The sequence below is a fragment of the Hordeum vulgare genome, unplaced genomic scaffold (genome assembly GCF_904849725.1).
Source record: "Hordeum vulgare subsp. vulgare unplaced genomic scaffold, MorexV3_pseudomolecules_assembly, whole genome shotgun sequence".
NCBI classification, from domain to species: Eukaryota; Viridiplantae; Streptophyta; class Magnoliopsida; order Poales; family Poaceae; genus Hordeum; species Hordeum vulgare.
Window position 1 is genome coordinate 122,501 of NW_025422511.1, and position 17,500 is coordinate 140,000.

The 17,500-nt window shown below is 33.1% G+C and overlaps 2 protein-coding genes and 1 non-coding gene across 3 annotated transcripts in view; 2 read left to right on the forward strand and 1 right to left on the reverse strand.

The window, feature by feature from the left end:
- The window catches only part of LOC123418536 (NAD(P)H-quinone oxidoreductase subunit 1, chloroplastic-like), a 9,232-nt gene extending 1,209 nt beyond the window's left edge, over positions 1 to 8,023 (forward strand). Inside the window, exons 1-2 of the mRNA XM_045107025.1 lie at positions 1 to 2,243; positions 4,804 to 8,023. The exon at positions 1 to 2,243 is cut by the window's left edge and continues 1,209 nt beyond it. Of these exons, the coding sequence (XP_044962960.1) occupies positions 2,038 to 2,243; positions 4,804 to 5,341 (744 nt within the window). The 5' untranslated portion in view covers positions 1 to 2,037 and the 3' untranslated portion in view covers positions 5,342 to 8,023. The remainder of the gene's footprint in view (positions 2,244 to 4,803) is intronic.
- LOC123418535 (NAD(P)H-quinone oxidoreductase subunit 1, chloroplastic) lies at positions 2,237 to 3,913 on the forward strand. The gene has a single exon (XM_045107024.1). It carries the CDS (start codon positions 3,221 to 3,223, stop codon positions 3,782 to 3,784), a length of 564 nt encoding a protein of 187 aa, XP_044962959.1. The 5' UTR covers positions 2,237 to 3,220; the 3' UTR covers positions 3,785 to 3,913.
- A 2,821-nt stretch (positions 8,024 to 10,844) lies between the features above and the next one.
- On the reverse strand, positions 10,845 to 10,924 carry TRNAL-UAG. The gene has a single exon. It is a non-coding gene; the product is annotated as a tRNA-Leu (tRNA).
- Positions 10,925 to 17,500: the final 6,576 nt, after the last annotated feature.

Consider the following 17,500-nt stretch of genomic DNA (forward strand, 5'->3'; position numbering starts at 1 on the left):
TCCCCAAGTAGGATTCGAACCTACGACCAGTCAGTTAACAGCCGACCGCTCTACCACTGAGCTACTGAGGAACAAGGGGGGATTCGACCTCCTAGAGTTCAACTCCCGCTCTCAACCCATGAACAATATGAGTCCGAAGCTTCTTTCGTAACTCCCATAATTTCTTCGTAGTGGCTCCGTTCCATGCCTCATTTCATAGGGAAGCCCAAAGTGGCTCTATTTCATTCTATTTCACTTCCTAGCACTTCCTATCATTTAATATCCATCCCTTTGGTCTTATTGACATAAGAGATGTCATTTATAGTCTATCTCTTTCTATATATGGAAAGTCAAGAAATTCTCATCGAAACATCGAGAAATTGTGCATATAGAAAACTCTAAAGAAAGAAAAAAAGGAGACCCATGCCATGATTTTCAAATCTTTTCTATTTAGTAGTCTAAGTTTCTCGATGAGGATAATTAATTCGGTCGTTGTGGTCAGACTCTATTATGGATTTCTGACTACATTCTCCATAGGTCCCTCTTAGATCTTCTTTCTCCAATCTTGGATTAGGGAAGAAGGAGATATTTGCGACTACTGGCGGTTTCATTATGGGGCAGCTCATGATCTTCATATCGATCTATTATCCACCTCTGTATCTATTCTTTCTTAGCTAAACAGGTGGAAGATCTATCCAATTTGGTTATATTATATCATGGACTCGAAAAACGGATCTGAATTTGACTGAAATGCACGATCTTCACAGGTATCACTTTTCACGATACCTAAAAGGTGGAATAGCGATTTTCGAACCATTTCCTATAAGAGAATGGTTTCCATTACTTTGAGAAATGGATTCTTATATCAAACTATAGCTATTGCATTAAAGAAGAAAAGAAACTAATAGAAGTCGAAGACGCGGAATGATAGTGAATAGAGAGAAAGATTCTTCTGATTTTCTTGTTCCTGAAAATATTCTATCTATCTACTAGACGCCGTAGAGAATTTAGAATATTTATGTCTTTCAATTCTCGTACTCGTAATTGGAAAGTTATGGAAGGAGACCCATCATTTTGCAATGAAAACAACATATAAAACTCTGGACAATTTCGAAATCAGGCCAAGCGTCTTAATACATATGCAAAAAAATTCATTATTGGCCCACCATTGATTAGAAGATTTAGCTTGTATGAATCGCTATTGGTTTGATACGAATAATGGCAATCGTTTCAGTATGTTAAGGATACAGATGTATCCACAATTCATTTAGAGTTACTTAATAGTCTATTTCTTATACCATATCTCTATCCCGTGAAATTCTCGAGCCAAAAGATGGATGCCTATGCTGTGTTTCATTTTGCTAAATGATATCAATTAAATGGTGTATCAATTCCATAAATTGCATATAGCAATAAATAAATCAGCAAAATTCTTTCTACTATATTTAGATAGAAGAAACATTTCTTCTATCTAAAATAGTAGAAAGAATGTACCCTTCTATCCAAATCCAATTTGCATCGATAAAAAAAATCCAAATTCCAGTAGTAGATGAATAATTGCAAATTTGTGTGTGTACGAGATTAGAATAACTTCAAAATAACTGACATAATTTTTTATTTTTCCTGATCAGAAAAATACATGAAAAAGAAAGGAGGTAGAAAAATTTTAGGATTTATGGTTAAAGAAGAAAAAGAAGAAAACAGGGGTTCTGTTGAATTTCAAGTATTCAGTTTCACCAATAAGATACGGAGACTTGCTTCACATTTGGAATTACACAAAAAAGATTTTTCATCGGAAAGAGGTCTACGAAGACTTTTGGGAAAACGTCGACGTTTGCTGGCTTATTTGGCAAAGAAAAATAGAGTACGTTATAAGAAATTAATCGGTCAGTTGAATATTCGGGAGCAGTAATTTAATCCTTCAAATTTTTTTCTTGTTTTATTATTTTTTTAGTAGTCTTTATAGTAGTCTTAGATTTTTCATTTTGATGAGCCTCACTTTGAGGAATTCATGGAATAATCCATTTTCATGGAATAATGAATTAAGGAAGAAAGGATATGAGTCTACCGCTTACAAAAAAAGATCTCATGATAGTCAATATGGGCCCTCAACACCCATCAATGCATGGTGTTCTTCGACTGATCGTTACTCTTGATGGTGAGGATGTTATTGATTGTGAACCCATATTAGGGTATTTACACAGAGGAATGGAAAAAATCGCGGAAAACCGAACGATTATACAATACTTACCTTATGTAACAAGGTGGGATTATTTAGCTACTATGTTTACAGAAGCAATAACAGTAAATGCACCAGAATTCTTGGAGAATATTCAAATACCACAAAGAGCCAGCTATATTAGGGTAATTATGTTAGAGTTAAGCCGTATAGCTTCTCACTTGCTATGGCTTGGACCTTTTATGGCGGATCTCGGCGCACAGACTCCTTTTTTCTACATTTTTAGAGAGAGAGAATTAATATATGATCTATTTGAAGCTGCTACAGGTATGCGAATGATGCACAATTACTTCCGCATCGGAGGAGTAGCCGCCGATCTACCTTATGGATGGATCGATAAATGTTTAGATTTCTGTGATTATTTTTTACGCGGAGTTGTTGAATATCAACAACTTATTACACAGAATCCCATTTTTTTAGAGCGAGTTGAAGGAGTAGGTTTTATTAGCGGAGAAGAAGCAGTAAATTGGGGCTTATCGGGACCTATGTTACGAGCTTCTGGAATACAATGGGATCTTCGTAAAGTGGATCCTTATGAGTCTTACAACCAATTTGATTGGAAAGTCCAATGGCAAAAAGAAGGCGATTCATTAGCTCGCTATTTAGTACGAGTTGGTGAAATGAGCGAATCCATCAAAATAATTCAACAAGCTATAGAAAAAATTCCTGGAGGACCTTATGAGAATTTAGAAGTCCGACGCTTTAAGAAAGAAAAGAATTCTGAATGGAATGATTTTGAGTATAAATTTCTTGGTAAAAAACCTTCCCCCAATTTTGAATTGTCAAGGCAAGAGCTTTATGTAAGAGTGGAAGCCCCAAAAGGTGAATTAGGGATTTATCTAGTAGGAGATGATAGCCTTTTTCCCTGGAGATGGAAAATCCGTCCACCCGGTTTTATTAATTTGCAAATTCTTCCTCAACTAGTTAAAAAAATGAAATTGGCTGATATCATGACGATATTAGGTAGTATAGATATCATTATGGGGGAAGTTGATCGTTGAAATGATAATAGATAGGGTAGAGGTAGAAACTATCAATTCTTTTTCGAAATCGGAATTATTAAAAGAAGTCTATGGACTGATATCGATTCTACCCATTTTGACCCTCCTTTTAGGAATTACAATAGAGGTACTCGTAATTGTGTGGTTAGAAAGAGAAATATCTGCGTCGATACAACAACGTATTGGTCCTGAATATGCTGGCCCCCTGGGCCTGCTTCAAGCTATAGCAGATGGGACTAAACTACTTTTTAAAGAAGATATTCTGCCATCGCGAGGAGATATTTCTTTATTTAGCATTGGACCTTCTATAGCAGTCATATCAGTTTTATTAAGTTTTTTAGTTATCCCTTTGGGATATCATTTTGTTTTAGCCGATCTTAGTATTGGTGTTTTTTTATGGATTGCCATTTCAAGTATAGCTCCTATTGGTCTTCTTATGGCAGGATATAGCTCAAATAATAAATATTCTTTTTCAGGCGGTCTACGAGCTGCTGCTCAATCCATTAGTTATGAAATACCATTAACTTTTTGTGTGCTAGCAATATCTCTACGTGTGATTCGTTAAAATAGGATCTTTTTCCTATAAAATCCATTAACTATTTATATTCCTTTTCTTATTTAGTATTTGGGTTGGTAAGTTAAACTAGATAGCTATATGAGTGAAATAAAACAGCTTCTAAATTTGTAGTAAAAAGAAAAAAATCTCATTTTCTACGTACAAGAAAAAAGTGGAAGTAAACATAAAGAGTGTAAACTCTTTATCCCAAGGTTGATATTTTTTAATTACTCATCATATCTTGAAGCGGGCAAGAATAAAGGATTCACAATATGGAATTCCATTATTAGAATACTCCTAGTTATTACTATAACTTAAAAATTCATAAGAAGAATCCACCAAAAGTTAGTGAAGGGTTAGGAACACTAAAGTACATAAAGGATTAGTAATGGAAAATCTAAAACATTAGAGATTTTTTCCCGTAAAAGGAATCATAATAAGGACTTGCAATTTGTAGAAATTATCAAGTAGTACTTTCTTCGGATTCCGATCCAGAGTATGTTCCCATTCACTTGTTAAGGAAATGGCTATCAAGAACGAATTAACCCTTTATCCATTTTTTCTTTTTAAATACCCCCTTCCCGGGGGAAAGAAGAATAGTAAAAAAGATATGGAGTGCACTAGAAAAAATTTGCATTATTTCCTTCCTCTATTCATGCAGAATTGCTCATGAACTAATACTCCACTCTTTCCATTTATTAATTGAATTCCTATAACAAAACAAGTACCAAGTGTTTTATTCCAAGATTAAGTTATTACTGAACAAAGAAAAATTTGGAATATATTATAAAGGATGAGATCAATTCAGAAGCGCTTTTTCTTATTCTAGCAGACGGAATTCCTTTGGTCTAATTTAGGACTTTCAAATCTATTTTATTTTACCTAATTCTATCTATGCCCCAGGGGCTAGGAACAGAACAAAACAGTCCTTTCCTTTTTCTGATCATAGAGAAGCCGTATGAAGCTAAGGTTTCATGTACGGTTTTGAAATAGCGGTGGGAACTGTGATGTTATCATCGACTATGATTATCTAACAGTTCAAGTACAGTTGATATAGTTGAAGCACAGTCAAAATATGGTTTTTTTGGATGGAATATTTGGCGTCAGCCTATAGGCTTTCTGGTTTTTTTAATTTCTTCTTTGGCAGAATGTGAAAGATTACCCTTTGATTTACCAGAAGCAGAGGAAGAATTAGTAGCAGGTTACCAAACTGAATATTCCGGTATCAAATATGGTTTATTTTATCTTGTTTCTTACCTAAATTTATTAGTTTCTTCTTTATTTGTAACAGTTCTCTACTTGGGCGGGTGGAATTTCTCTATTCCCTATATATCCTTTTTTGATTTTTTCCAAATGAATAAAGCAGTTGGAATTTTGGAAATGACAATGGGTATATTTATTACATTAACTAAAGCTTATTTATTTCTCTTCATTTCTATCACAATAAGATGGACTTTACCAAGGATGAGAATGGATCAGTTATTAAATCTTGGATGGAAATTTCTTTTACCTATTTCCCTGGGCAATCTATTATTAACAACCTCTTCTCAACTTGTTTCACTATAAATAAGATAATACAATAATAGATAGTAAGAATATTTTCAACACAAAAGCTCTCCCAAACAAGAGAAAGAAACATATCTTTTTCATAGATATTTAGAATGAATATGTTCCCTATGGTAACTGGGTTCATGAGTTATGGTCAACAAACAATACGTGCTACAAGGTACATAGGTCAAAGTTTCATAACTACCTTATCCCACACAAATCGTTTACCTATAACGATTCACTACCCTTATGAAAAATCAATTACACCAGAGCGTTTCCGAGGGCGAATCCACTTTGAATTTGATAAATGTATTGCTTGTGAAGTATGTGTTCGCGTATGTCCGATAGATCTACCCGTTGTGGATTGGAGATTTGAAAAGGATATAAAAAGAAAACAATTGCTTAATTATAGTATTGATTTCGGAGTTTGTATATTTTGTGGCAATTGTGTTGAGTACTGTCCAACAAGCTGTTTATCAATGACTGAAGAATATGAACTTTCTACCTATGATCGTCATGAATTGAATTACAATCAAATTGCTTTAAGTCGGTTACCAATCTCCATAATGGGAGATTACACAATTCAAACAATTAGGAATTCGTCTGAAAGTAAAATAAACGAAGAAAAATCTTCGAATTCAAGAACGATTACTGATTACTAAACTTTGATTTTGTCTTTTTGTTATAAAAATCTACTAATTCTTTATTAAACTATAAAGAAAAACGAATAACTACTGCTTATTGGAAATTTTTTCTTATTTTAAATCAGACTAGATTTTGATGATATAATATAGTTTATAACTATACAGTTTATACACAAAAAATACCCTAATCCCTTTTTCCTTCCTCGAATCCTTTAGTTTTAGTCAGTTCATGAAAAATTTTATACTATTAATTTCTTTTTATCCATAATGGATTTACCTGGACCAATACATGAGATTCTTATGCTATTTGGGGGATTTATTCTTCTACTAGGGGGTCTAGGAGTAGTATTACTTACCAACCCCATTTATTCTGCCTTTTCGCTGGGATTAGTTCTTGTTTGTATATCCTTATTCTATTTTTTATTAAATTCCTACTTTGTAGCTGTCGCACAACTTCTTATTTATGTGGGAGCCATAAATGTCTTGATCATATTCGCTGTAATGTTCGTAAATGGCTCAGAATGGTCTAAAGATAAGAATTATTGGACTATTGGAGATGGGTTCACTTCACTCGTTTGTATAACTTTTGTTTTTTCACTAATGACTACTATCCCAGATACGTCATGGTATGGAATTCTTTGGACTACAAGATCAAACCAAATAGTAGAACAGGGTCTCATAAATAATGTTCAACAAATTGGAATTCATTTAGCAACCGATTTTTATCTTCCGTTTGAACTCATTTCCATAATTCTTCTAGTTTCTTTAATAGGTGCAATTACTATGGCTCGGCAATAAGAAAACTTAGAAAAAGTAAAAATTATAAGAATTGCAAATCTAAAATAAATAACTAAAGAATCACAATTTTGATTTAGTAAAACCCATCTACTGCCAACAAATACCTCCTTTCTTTTCTCTTTTGTTGTGTAATTGTTCTATTGTAATTAATTGAATCGGTTCAATTCTTTGCCCTCATATTGAAATGAATCGAGATTGATAAGGAGTTAGTTAATGATGTTTGAGCATGTACTTTTTTTGAGTGTCTATTTATTTTCGATTGGTATCTATGGATTGATCACAAGCCGAAACATGGTTAGAGCTCTAATATGTCTTGAACTTATACTGAATTCAATTAATCTAAATCTCGTAACATTTTCTGATCTATTTGATAGTCGCCAATTAAAAGGAGATATTTTCGCCATTTTTGTTATAGCCCTTGCCGCTGCTGAAGCCGCTATTGGACTATCCATTCTTTCTTCCATCCATCGTAATAGGAAATCCACTCGTATCAATCAATCTAATTTATTGAATAATTAGACTTTTTAATAATTAGACATAAAATCCTCTAAACAAAGGCGCACATATTAAAATAATATAGAAATCCATACTATTTTCTTAGTATTATTTGAGAATATCCTTTTTTTTTTAGTAAGTAGGTTATTGCATAGTATTCTTTTTCACTTAAATGAATTTTTGTATTTGTAATTCATTGATATTGCAATATTCAAATTGCAATAATTTATATTGAAAAGACGATAGCCAATAAAATAAATTGGCTAATTCGAAATCGTCTGTACAATTTGTAAAATTCTTTCTTATTGTTGAAGTCCAAAATTCAAGTCTCTTGGCTCTTTTCACGCTTTCTCACAAACGGATTAAAAAATAGATTTTTAATTTTGAAGTTTGGATAAACCATTGCTTCGTCTGGTGTCTACAATACATATGACTCATATAGTACTAATTTTCTTTTTACCAGATCGAAAAATTTTATGTTGAAAAGAAAAATTTATAGATCCAATGTCACATTCCGTAAAAATTTATGATACATGTATAGGATGCACTCAATGTGTACGAGCTTGTCCAACAGATGTATTAGAAATGATACCCTGGGATGGATGTAAAGCCAAGCAAATTGCTTCCGCGCCGAGAACCGAAGATTGTGTGGGTTGTAAGAGATGTGAATCTGCCTGCCCGACAGATTTTTTAAGTGTCCGCGTTTATTTAGGGCCTGAAACAACCCGTAGCATGGCTCTATCTTATTGATACGTTACAAAAACAAAAAACTTCATTTGAATCGTCTGATTCCTCTTTACCGAAGAAGCCTGTGCTCGAAATAATCGAGCACGGGCTTTTCTGGTCAAAACGTATCTTGTCTTTATCACTTTATCATGAGTTATTTTCCTTGGTTAACAATACTTGTTGTTTTGCCGATATTTGCCGGTTCATTAATTTTCTTTTTACCTCATAAGGGAAACAAAATCGTTAGGTGGTATACTATATCTATTTGTTTATTAGAATTCCTTCTAATGACTTATGCGTTCTGTTATCATTTCCAACTGGAGGATCCCTTAATTCAATTAAAGGAGGATTATAAATGGATAGATGTCTTCGATTTCCATTGGAGATTGGGAATCGATGGACTTTCATTAGGATCCATTTTATTGACAGGATTTATCACTACTTTAGCTACTTTAGCAGCTTGGCCAATTACACGGAATTCGCGATTATTCTATTTCCTGATGCTCGCAATGTATAGTGGTCAAATAGGATTATTTTCTTCGCGAGACCTTTTACTTTTTTTTATCATGTGGGAGTTAGAATTAATTCCTGTTTACTTACTTTTATCCATGTGGGGGGGAAAGAGGCGTCTATATTCAGCTACAAAGTTTATTTTGTATACTGCAGGCGGTTCTATTTTTTTCTTAATCGGAGTTCTGGGTATGGGCTTATACGGTTCCAACGAACCAGGATTAGATTTGGAAAGATTAATTAATCAATCATACCCCGCAACCTTGGAAATACTTTTATATTTTGGCTTCCTTATTGCTTATGCTGTCAAATTGCCGATTATACCCCTACATACGTGGTTACCAGATACCCATGGGGAAGCACATTATAGTACATGTATGCTTTTAGCGGGAATATTATTAAAGATGGGAGCATATGGATTGATTCGGATCAACATGGAATTGTTACCTCATGCTCATTATCTATTTTCGCCCTGGTTAGTAATAATAGGAGCTATCCAAATAATCTATGCAGCTTCAACTTCTCTTGGTCAACGAAATTTCAAAAAAAGAATAGCTTATTCCTCTGTATCTCACATGGGTTTCATAATTATAGGAATTGGTTCCATAACCAACATTGGACTCAATGGAGCTATTTTACAAATATTATCCCATGGATTTATTGGTGCTACACTTTTTTTCTTGGCAGGAACCGCTTCTGATAGAATGCGTCTTGTTTATCTCGAAGAACTGGGAGGAATATCTATCCCAATGCCTAAAATTTTTACCATGTTTAGTAGCTTTTCAATGGCTTCTCTTGCCTTACCAGGAATGAGTGGTTTTGTCGCAGAATTAGTAGTATTTTTTGGACTAATTACTAGTCCAAAATTTTTGTTAATGCCAAAAGCACTAATTACTTTTGTAATGGCAATTGGAATGATATTAACTCCTATTTATTTATTATCTATGTTACGCCAGATGTTCTATGGATACAAGCTATTTAATGTTCCAAACGCAAATTTTGTGGATTCTGGACCACGAGAACTCTTTATTTTAATCTGTATCTTTTTACCAGTAATAGGAATTGGTATTTATCCAGATTTTGTTCTCTCCCTATCCGTTGACAGGGTAGAGGCTCTCTTATCCAATTATTATCCTAAATAGGTTTGGTTTTTTTTACTAGTCTGCTCTATTAATGCAGAAATAAGTAAAAAAGTATAATTAGATCTATCTCGAATTTTTGAGAACCCTTTGAGAAGGCGCTCAAGGGGTTCTCAAATAAAATATAAAAGTAAAAACGTTCATTTCATGAACGTTTTTTTTTATGTAATCATTTAGGTGTTAATGTAAACGAACCATAACTATGTAAACCTATTCCTAATAGATTGATACCAAAATAACAAATCCAAATTATAAGAAATCCTATCGAAGCTATAAGTGCAGAATTCGTACCCTTCCAATTTGGATTTGTTCTACTATGTAAATAAATTGCGAATATGGTCCAAGTAATAAATGCCCAAGTTTCCTTAGGATCCCAATTCCAATAGGATCCCCAGGCCTCATTAGCCCATACTGCTCCACAAAGAATACCTATGGTTAAAAGGGTAAATCCTAGGCTAATGATACGATAACTCCAAGAATCCAAACGCTCCGTTAATTGATATTTGTAATAATTTGGAAATGAAGGGACAGGGGCGCTTTTTAAAGCACTTCTTTTTGCATAAAAAAATGCAATCTCACTAAAGAAAAATGTTTTATTTAAAACATTTTTTTTCTTTTTAGAAAAGAAATGGAAATTATTTCGAAATCTAATGATTAGAATAGCGGCAGATAATAAGGATCCGCACAAAAGAGTTGCATAACTTAATAACATCATACTGACATGCATCATTAACCACTGAGATTGTAGAGCAGGTACTAGTATCGTGGATTGATGCATTTCAGTTAAAAGACCCGACGTGGCAAAGCCTTGCGTTAAAATAGTACTTGGCGTAGTTATTGTGCTTAAATCATTTTTAGAGTTCTGTATTTTAGGAATGGTATGAAGAATATACAGAGCCCATGAAAGGAAGATCAATGACTCATATAAATTACTTAATGGAAAATGTCCCGAAGAAACCCAACGAGAAACTAAGAATCCTGTTATAGAGAAAAAAGTAACTATCATTCCTTTTTCTGACGAATCACGTAATCTCCCAAGTTCACGAACTAATAAGGTTATCAAATGAATCGTAATCACAATTGAAATCGTTGAGAAAGAGATATGAGTTAGTATATGTTCTAAAGTTGCAAATAGCATAAGGGGAAGGTCCCATTACAAAATTGTAAATTTCGAATTGATTTCTAATCTATTGTATTCCTTTTCAAGAATGCCGCCACTCGGATTCGAACCGAGATGCTTGAGCACTGCTTCCTAAGAGCAGCGTGTCTACCAATTTCACCATGGCGGCTAACTTCAAATAATAGGTAACTTAAAAGAATAATAGCTATTATCTCGGGAATCGTCGATATTGGGAAAGTCCATAAAATTTAGGAACATTAGAGTTTTCATTAAAATGGACTTCGTTTGGTAGTATCGTTTCCATTTTTTTTTTACAATAAACTCTTGCTTTGCCCAATAGAAACACTGGTTGAAAGAGTTGGAACTTCTTTTTTCTAACTTGCAATTATAGATATAGAACTAATTTTTTCTAATTAATTTATCGTTTAAATTTTGAAAATTCTTTCAATACAATGAAAAAAATCCAAAAGGGTTTCTATTTAATGATGAAATTAAAATGGATAAATAGAAAAGGCTTTTTGGATTTTTGAAAAATTTCTAGAATGAAAGTCTTTATGCTCTTATTAATAAGATTTACTAACCTTATGATTTTGGATAAGATAGGTGGAAGTTGTAAGTCCTATTGTAAGAATACTCCACTTTTCATAATTTTCATAATAAAATATGAGCATTCTATTATGAAAATTATGAAAAGTTCATTGATAGGAAAAGAATACTTAGCACACAGTATACCAAACAAAACTTTTTTTTATTGTATATATAAGAGGGGTTTGTTATAAGAATATTGTACCGAAGTAATTCGACACATAAAAGTACATTCAAAGAAGAATCCAAATTATTAAATAATTGGAATTCTTTTTTGAAAAATCAATTCATATTATTCCAAAATCTTATTATTTGTTTGTTTGTTGCCCAGAAAAACCCTTTGGTTTTGGATGCTCATTACCACTGGAAAATGATCTTGATTTTACTAAAGAATAAGATTGTACTATGGAAAAATAAGTCTTTTTCTTCCAAATATTTTTACGAATACGCTTTTTTGACATTGAAGTACGTTTTTTTGGAACTGCCATTCAAAAAGGAAATTACTTTTTTCTAGTTGTATGTGAAAGACATCTATTGCTGCAAATCAATCCTTCTTTCTTGTTTTTATTAGTATTTATACTTAGATACTGAAAGATACTGAAATTGTGAATTATTTTTTACTTCATTTTGTCTAATGCGGATAAGACAAGAATTTTTAAACATTTTTTCTGTATATATTTTATACTTTGTTTTAATAATATAGAATATATAGAAGGGTTTCCCATTTATATCTATTTATATATCAAGTATACTCCATATATAGATATATGGTATGGAAGCCTATCCCCCGGGGGGATAAAAAGAAGGGAAAATTCAAATAGTTAATTAAGCTCAGAATGATATTGTATTGTATTCCATAAAGGAAAGGAATTCTAATCAAAACAAAAAATACTGAGTCTCTTAAACAAGACATTCTAAAACTTAGGTAATTTATAGTCATAAGGACTATTCGATAATTTCTTATAAACATAGATTTTCATTGGAATTCACTCAATCAGTTATGGAACAAGAGAGCTGTTTCATCTTTGTTTTAAAGAAATATAAAAATGAATAGAAAGTAAAAAGTAAAACGATTCCTTTTTTTTTTTTTGTAAATATCTTTATTTAGATAATAACTAGGTAACGAAGTTATTTGATTAACTTTTTGAATTTAACCAACTAAACCCATTCTTCATTTTTTATTATTTCAATGAGATAAATTTTTAAAAAATGAAGAATTCCAGTATTTTTTCTTATTCTTTTTATTTATTCTTTCAGAAAGAGATAAGAGTTGGTTTGGTGAATCGGAAACAATTTTATAGAAAAATTGAAGTAAAAATCGCAATTTCTTTTCTTATGGAACATACATATCAATATGCATGGGTAATCCCTCTTCTCCCACTTCCAGTTATTATGTCAATGGGATTTGGCCTTATTCTTATTCCGACAGCAACAAAAAATCTTCGTCGCATATGGGCTTTTCCTAGTGTTTTACTCTTAAGTATAGCTATGGTATTCTCAGTTCAACTGTCTATTCAACAAATAAATGGAAGTTCTATCTATCAATATCTATGGTCTTGGACCGTCAATAATGATTTTTCTTTAGAATTTGGATACTTGATTGACCCACTTACTTCTATTATGTTAATACTAATTACTACTGTAGGAATCCTGGTTCTTATTTATAGTGATGGTTATATGTCTCACGATGAAGGATATTTGAGATTTTTTGTTTATATAAGTTTTTTCAATACTTCTATGTTGGGATTGGTTACTAGCTCCAATTTGATACAAATTTATTTTTTTTGGGAACTCGTGGGAATGTGTTCTTATTTATTGATAGGCTTTTGGTTTACACGACCAATCGCAGCGAGTGCTTGTCAAAAAGCTTTTGTAACTAATCGTGTAGGGGATTTTGGTCTATTATTAGGAATTTTAGGTTTTTTTTGGATAACAGGTAGTTTAGAGTTTAGGGATTTGTTCCAAATCGCTAATAACTGGATTCCTAATAATGGAATTAACTCTTTACTTACTACTTTGTGTGCTTTTTTATTATTCCTTGGTGCAGTTGCGAAATCCGCACAATTCCCTCTTCACGTATGGTTACCCGATGCTATGGAAGGACCCACTCCTATTTCGGCTCTTATACACGCAGCAACTATGGTTGCTGCGGGAATTTTTCTTCTAGCTCGACTTCTTCCTCTTTTCATATCTTTACCTTTGATAATGAGTTTTATTTCTTTAGTAGGTACAATAACACTATTCTTAGGAGCTACTTTAGCTCTTGCTCAGAGAGATATTAAAAGAAGCTTAGCCTATTCTACAATGTCTCAATTGGGTTATATGATGTTAGCTCTAGGTATAGGTTCTTATCAAGCTGCTTTATTCCATTTGATCACTCATGCTTATTCAAAAGCTTTATTGTTCTTGGGATCTGGATCCGTTATTCATTCAATGGAACCTCTTGTTGGGTATTCACCAGATAAAAGTCAAAATATGGTTCTTATGGGCGGTTTAAGAAAATACATTCCAATCACAAGAACTACTTTTTTATGGGGTACACTTTCTCTTTGTGGTATTCCACCTCTTGCTTGCTTCTGGTCCAAAGATGAAATCCTTAGTAATAGTTGGTTGTATTCGCCCTTTTTTGGAATAATAGCTTCCTTTACTGCAGGATTAACTGCCTTTTATATGTTTCGGATATATTTACTTACATTTGGTGGGTATTTGCGTGTTCATTTTCAAAATTACAGTAGCACTAAAGAGAGTTCCTTGTATTCAATATCCTTATGGGGAAAAAGGATACCCAAAGGAGTGAATAGGGATTTCGTTTTATCAACAACGAAGAGTGGAGTTTCTTTTTTTTCACAAAATATACCCAAAATTCAAGGTAATACAAGAAATAGGATAGGATCCTTTACTACGTCTTTTGGGGCTAAAAACACTTTTGCCTATCCGCATGAAACGGGAAATACTATGTTATTTCCTCTTCTTATATTACTACTTTTCACTTTGTTCATTGGATTCATAGGAATCTCTTTTGATAATGGAGGAATGGATAATGGAATAGCAGAGTTAACCATATTATCAAAGTGGTTAACTCCCTCAAAAAACTTTACCCAGGAAAGTTCTAATTCTTTTGTAAATTCATATGAATTTATTACTAATGCAATTTCTTCTGTAACTCTAGCTATCTTTGGTTTATTCATAGCATATATCTTCTATGGATCTGCTTATTCTTTTTTTCAGAATTTGGATTTAATAAACTCTTTTGTAAAAAGAAATCCTAAAAAAGAATTTTTGGATCAAGTAAAAAAAAATATATACAGTTGGTCATATAATCGTGGTTATATAGATATTTTCTATACTAGGGTCTTTACCCTCGGTATAAGAGGGTTAACCGAACTAACGGAGTTTTTTGATAAGGGTGTTATTGATGGAATTACCAATGGAGTGGGTCTTGCTAGTTTTTGTATAGGAGAAGAAATTAAATATGTAGGGGGAGGTCGAATCTCGTCTTATTTATTCTTTTTTTTATGTTATGTATCTGTGTTTTTATTCTTTTTTCTTTCTTAAGTTAAGGAATTCAAGTCTCTTGCAAAAATAACTATCCTACCCCTTTCTACAATCTCTCTATAATCCCACCTTGTTACATAAGGTAAGTATTGTATAATCGTTCGGTTTTCCGCGATTTTTTCCATTCCTCTGTGTAAATACCCTAATATGGGTTCACAATCAATAACATCCTCACCATCAAGAGTAACGATCAGTCGAAGAACACCATGCATTGATGGGTGTTGAGGGCCCATATTGACTATCATGAGATCTTTTTTTGTAAGCGGTAGACTCATATCCTTTCTTCCTTAATTCATTATTCCATGAAAATGGATTATTCCATGAATTCCTCAAAGTGAGGCTCATCAAAATGAAAAATCTAAGACTACTATAAAGACTACTAAAAAAATAATAAAACAAGAAAAAAATTTGAAGGATTAAATTACTGCTCCCGAATATTCAACTGACCGATTAATTTCTTATAACGTACTCTATTTTTCTTTGCCAAATAAGCCAGCAAACGTCGACGTTTTCCCAAAAGTCTTCGTAGACCTCTTTCCGATGAAAAATCTTTTTTGTGTAATTCCAAATGTGAAGCAAGTCTCCGTATCTTATTGGTGAAACTGAATACTTGAAATTCAACAGAACCCCTGTTTTCTTCTTTTTCTTCTTTAACCATAAATCCTAAAATTTTTCTACCTCCTTTCTTTTTCATGTATTTTTCTGATCAGGAAAAATAAAAAATTATGTCAGTTATTTTGAAGTTATTCTAATCTCGTACACACACAAATTTGCAATTATTCATCTACTACTGGAATTTGGATTTTTTTTATCGATGCAAATTGGATTTGGATAGAAGGGTACATTCTTTCTACTATTTTAGATAGAAGAAATGTTTCTTCTATCTAAATATAGTAGAAAGAATTTTGCTGATTTATTTATTGCTATATGCAATTTATGGAATTGATACACCATTTAATTGATATCATTTAGCAAAATGAAACACAGCATAGGCATCCATCTTTTGGCTCGAGAATTTCACGGGATAGAGATATGGTATAAGAAATAGACTATTAAGTAACTCTAAATGAATTGTGGATACATCTGTATCCTTAACATACTGAAACGATTGCCATTATTCGTATCAAACCAATAGCGATTCATACAAGCTAAATCTTCTAATCAATGGTGGGCCAATAATGAATTTTTTTGCATATGTATTAAGACGCTTGGCCTGATTTCGAAATTGTCCAGAGTTTTATATGTTGTTTTCATTGCAAAATGATGGGTCTCCTTCCATAACTTTCCAATTACGAGTACGAGAATTGAAAGACATAAATATTCTAAATTCTCTACGGCGTCTAGTAGATAGATAGAATATTTTCAGGAACAAGAAAATCAGAAGAATCTTTCTCTCTATTCACTATCATTCCGCGTCTTCGACTTCTATTAGTTTCTTTTCTTCTTTAATGCAATAGCTATAGTTTGATATAAGAATCCATTTCTCAAAGTAATGGAAACCATTCTCTTATAGGAAATGGTTCGAAAATCGCTATTCCACCTTTTAGGTATCGTGAAAAGTGATACCTGTGAAGATCGTGCATTTCAGTCAAATTCAGATCCGTTTTTCGAGTCCATGATATAATATAACCAAATTGGATAGATCTTCCACCTGTTTAGCTAAGAAAGAATAGATACAGAGGTGGATAATAGATCGATATGAAGATCATGAGCTGCCCCATAATGAAACCGCCAGTAGTCGCAAATATCTCCTTCTTCCCTAATCCAAGATTGGAGAAAGAAGATCTAAGAGGGACCTATGGAGAATGTAGTCAGAAATCCATAATAGAGTCTGACCACAACGACCGAATTAATTATCCTCATCGAGAAACTTAGACTACTAAATAGAAAAGATTTGAAAATCATGGCATGGGTCTCCTTTTTTTCTTTCTTTAGAGTTTTCTATATGCACAATTTCTCGATGTTTCGATGAGAATTTCTTGACTTTCCATATATAGAAAGAGATAGACTATAAATGACATCTCTTATGTCAATAAGACCAAAGGGATGGATATTAAATGATAGGAAGTGCTAGGAAGTGAAATAGAATGAAATAGAGCCACTTTGGGCTTCCCTATGAAATGAGGCATGGAACGGAGCCACTACGAAGAAATTATGGGAGTTACGAAAGAAGCTTCGGACTCATATTGTTCATGGGTTGAGAGCGGGAGTTGAACTCTAGGAGGTCGAATCCCCCCTTGTTCCTCAGTAGCTCAGTGGTAGAGCGGTCGGCTGTTAACTGACTGGTCGTAGGTTCGAATCCTACTTGGGGAGATTTTATTCATTCTTTAATGTAAGAATTTTAATGTAAGAATAAAGAATTGAATTAAAGGGCTTGCTTTGACCCTTAGGAGTAGGTAACCCGTTCGCTATCCTTGTTTCTATTTCTATTGCATTCTATCTCATCGTATCACATTCTGTTCTACGATTCCACTTCGACAAAAGGAAAGAGCATACCTAAGTTCAATAGCTTTACGTCCGCTATCCCGATCATGATTTTCCTACCCTCAGGGGGAAAGTAAAGGCCCTTCCCCCTTTGGAAGGCTGTGGGCGAGGAGGGATTCGA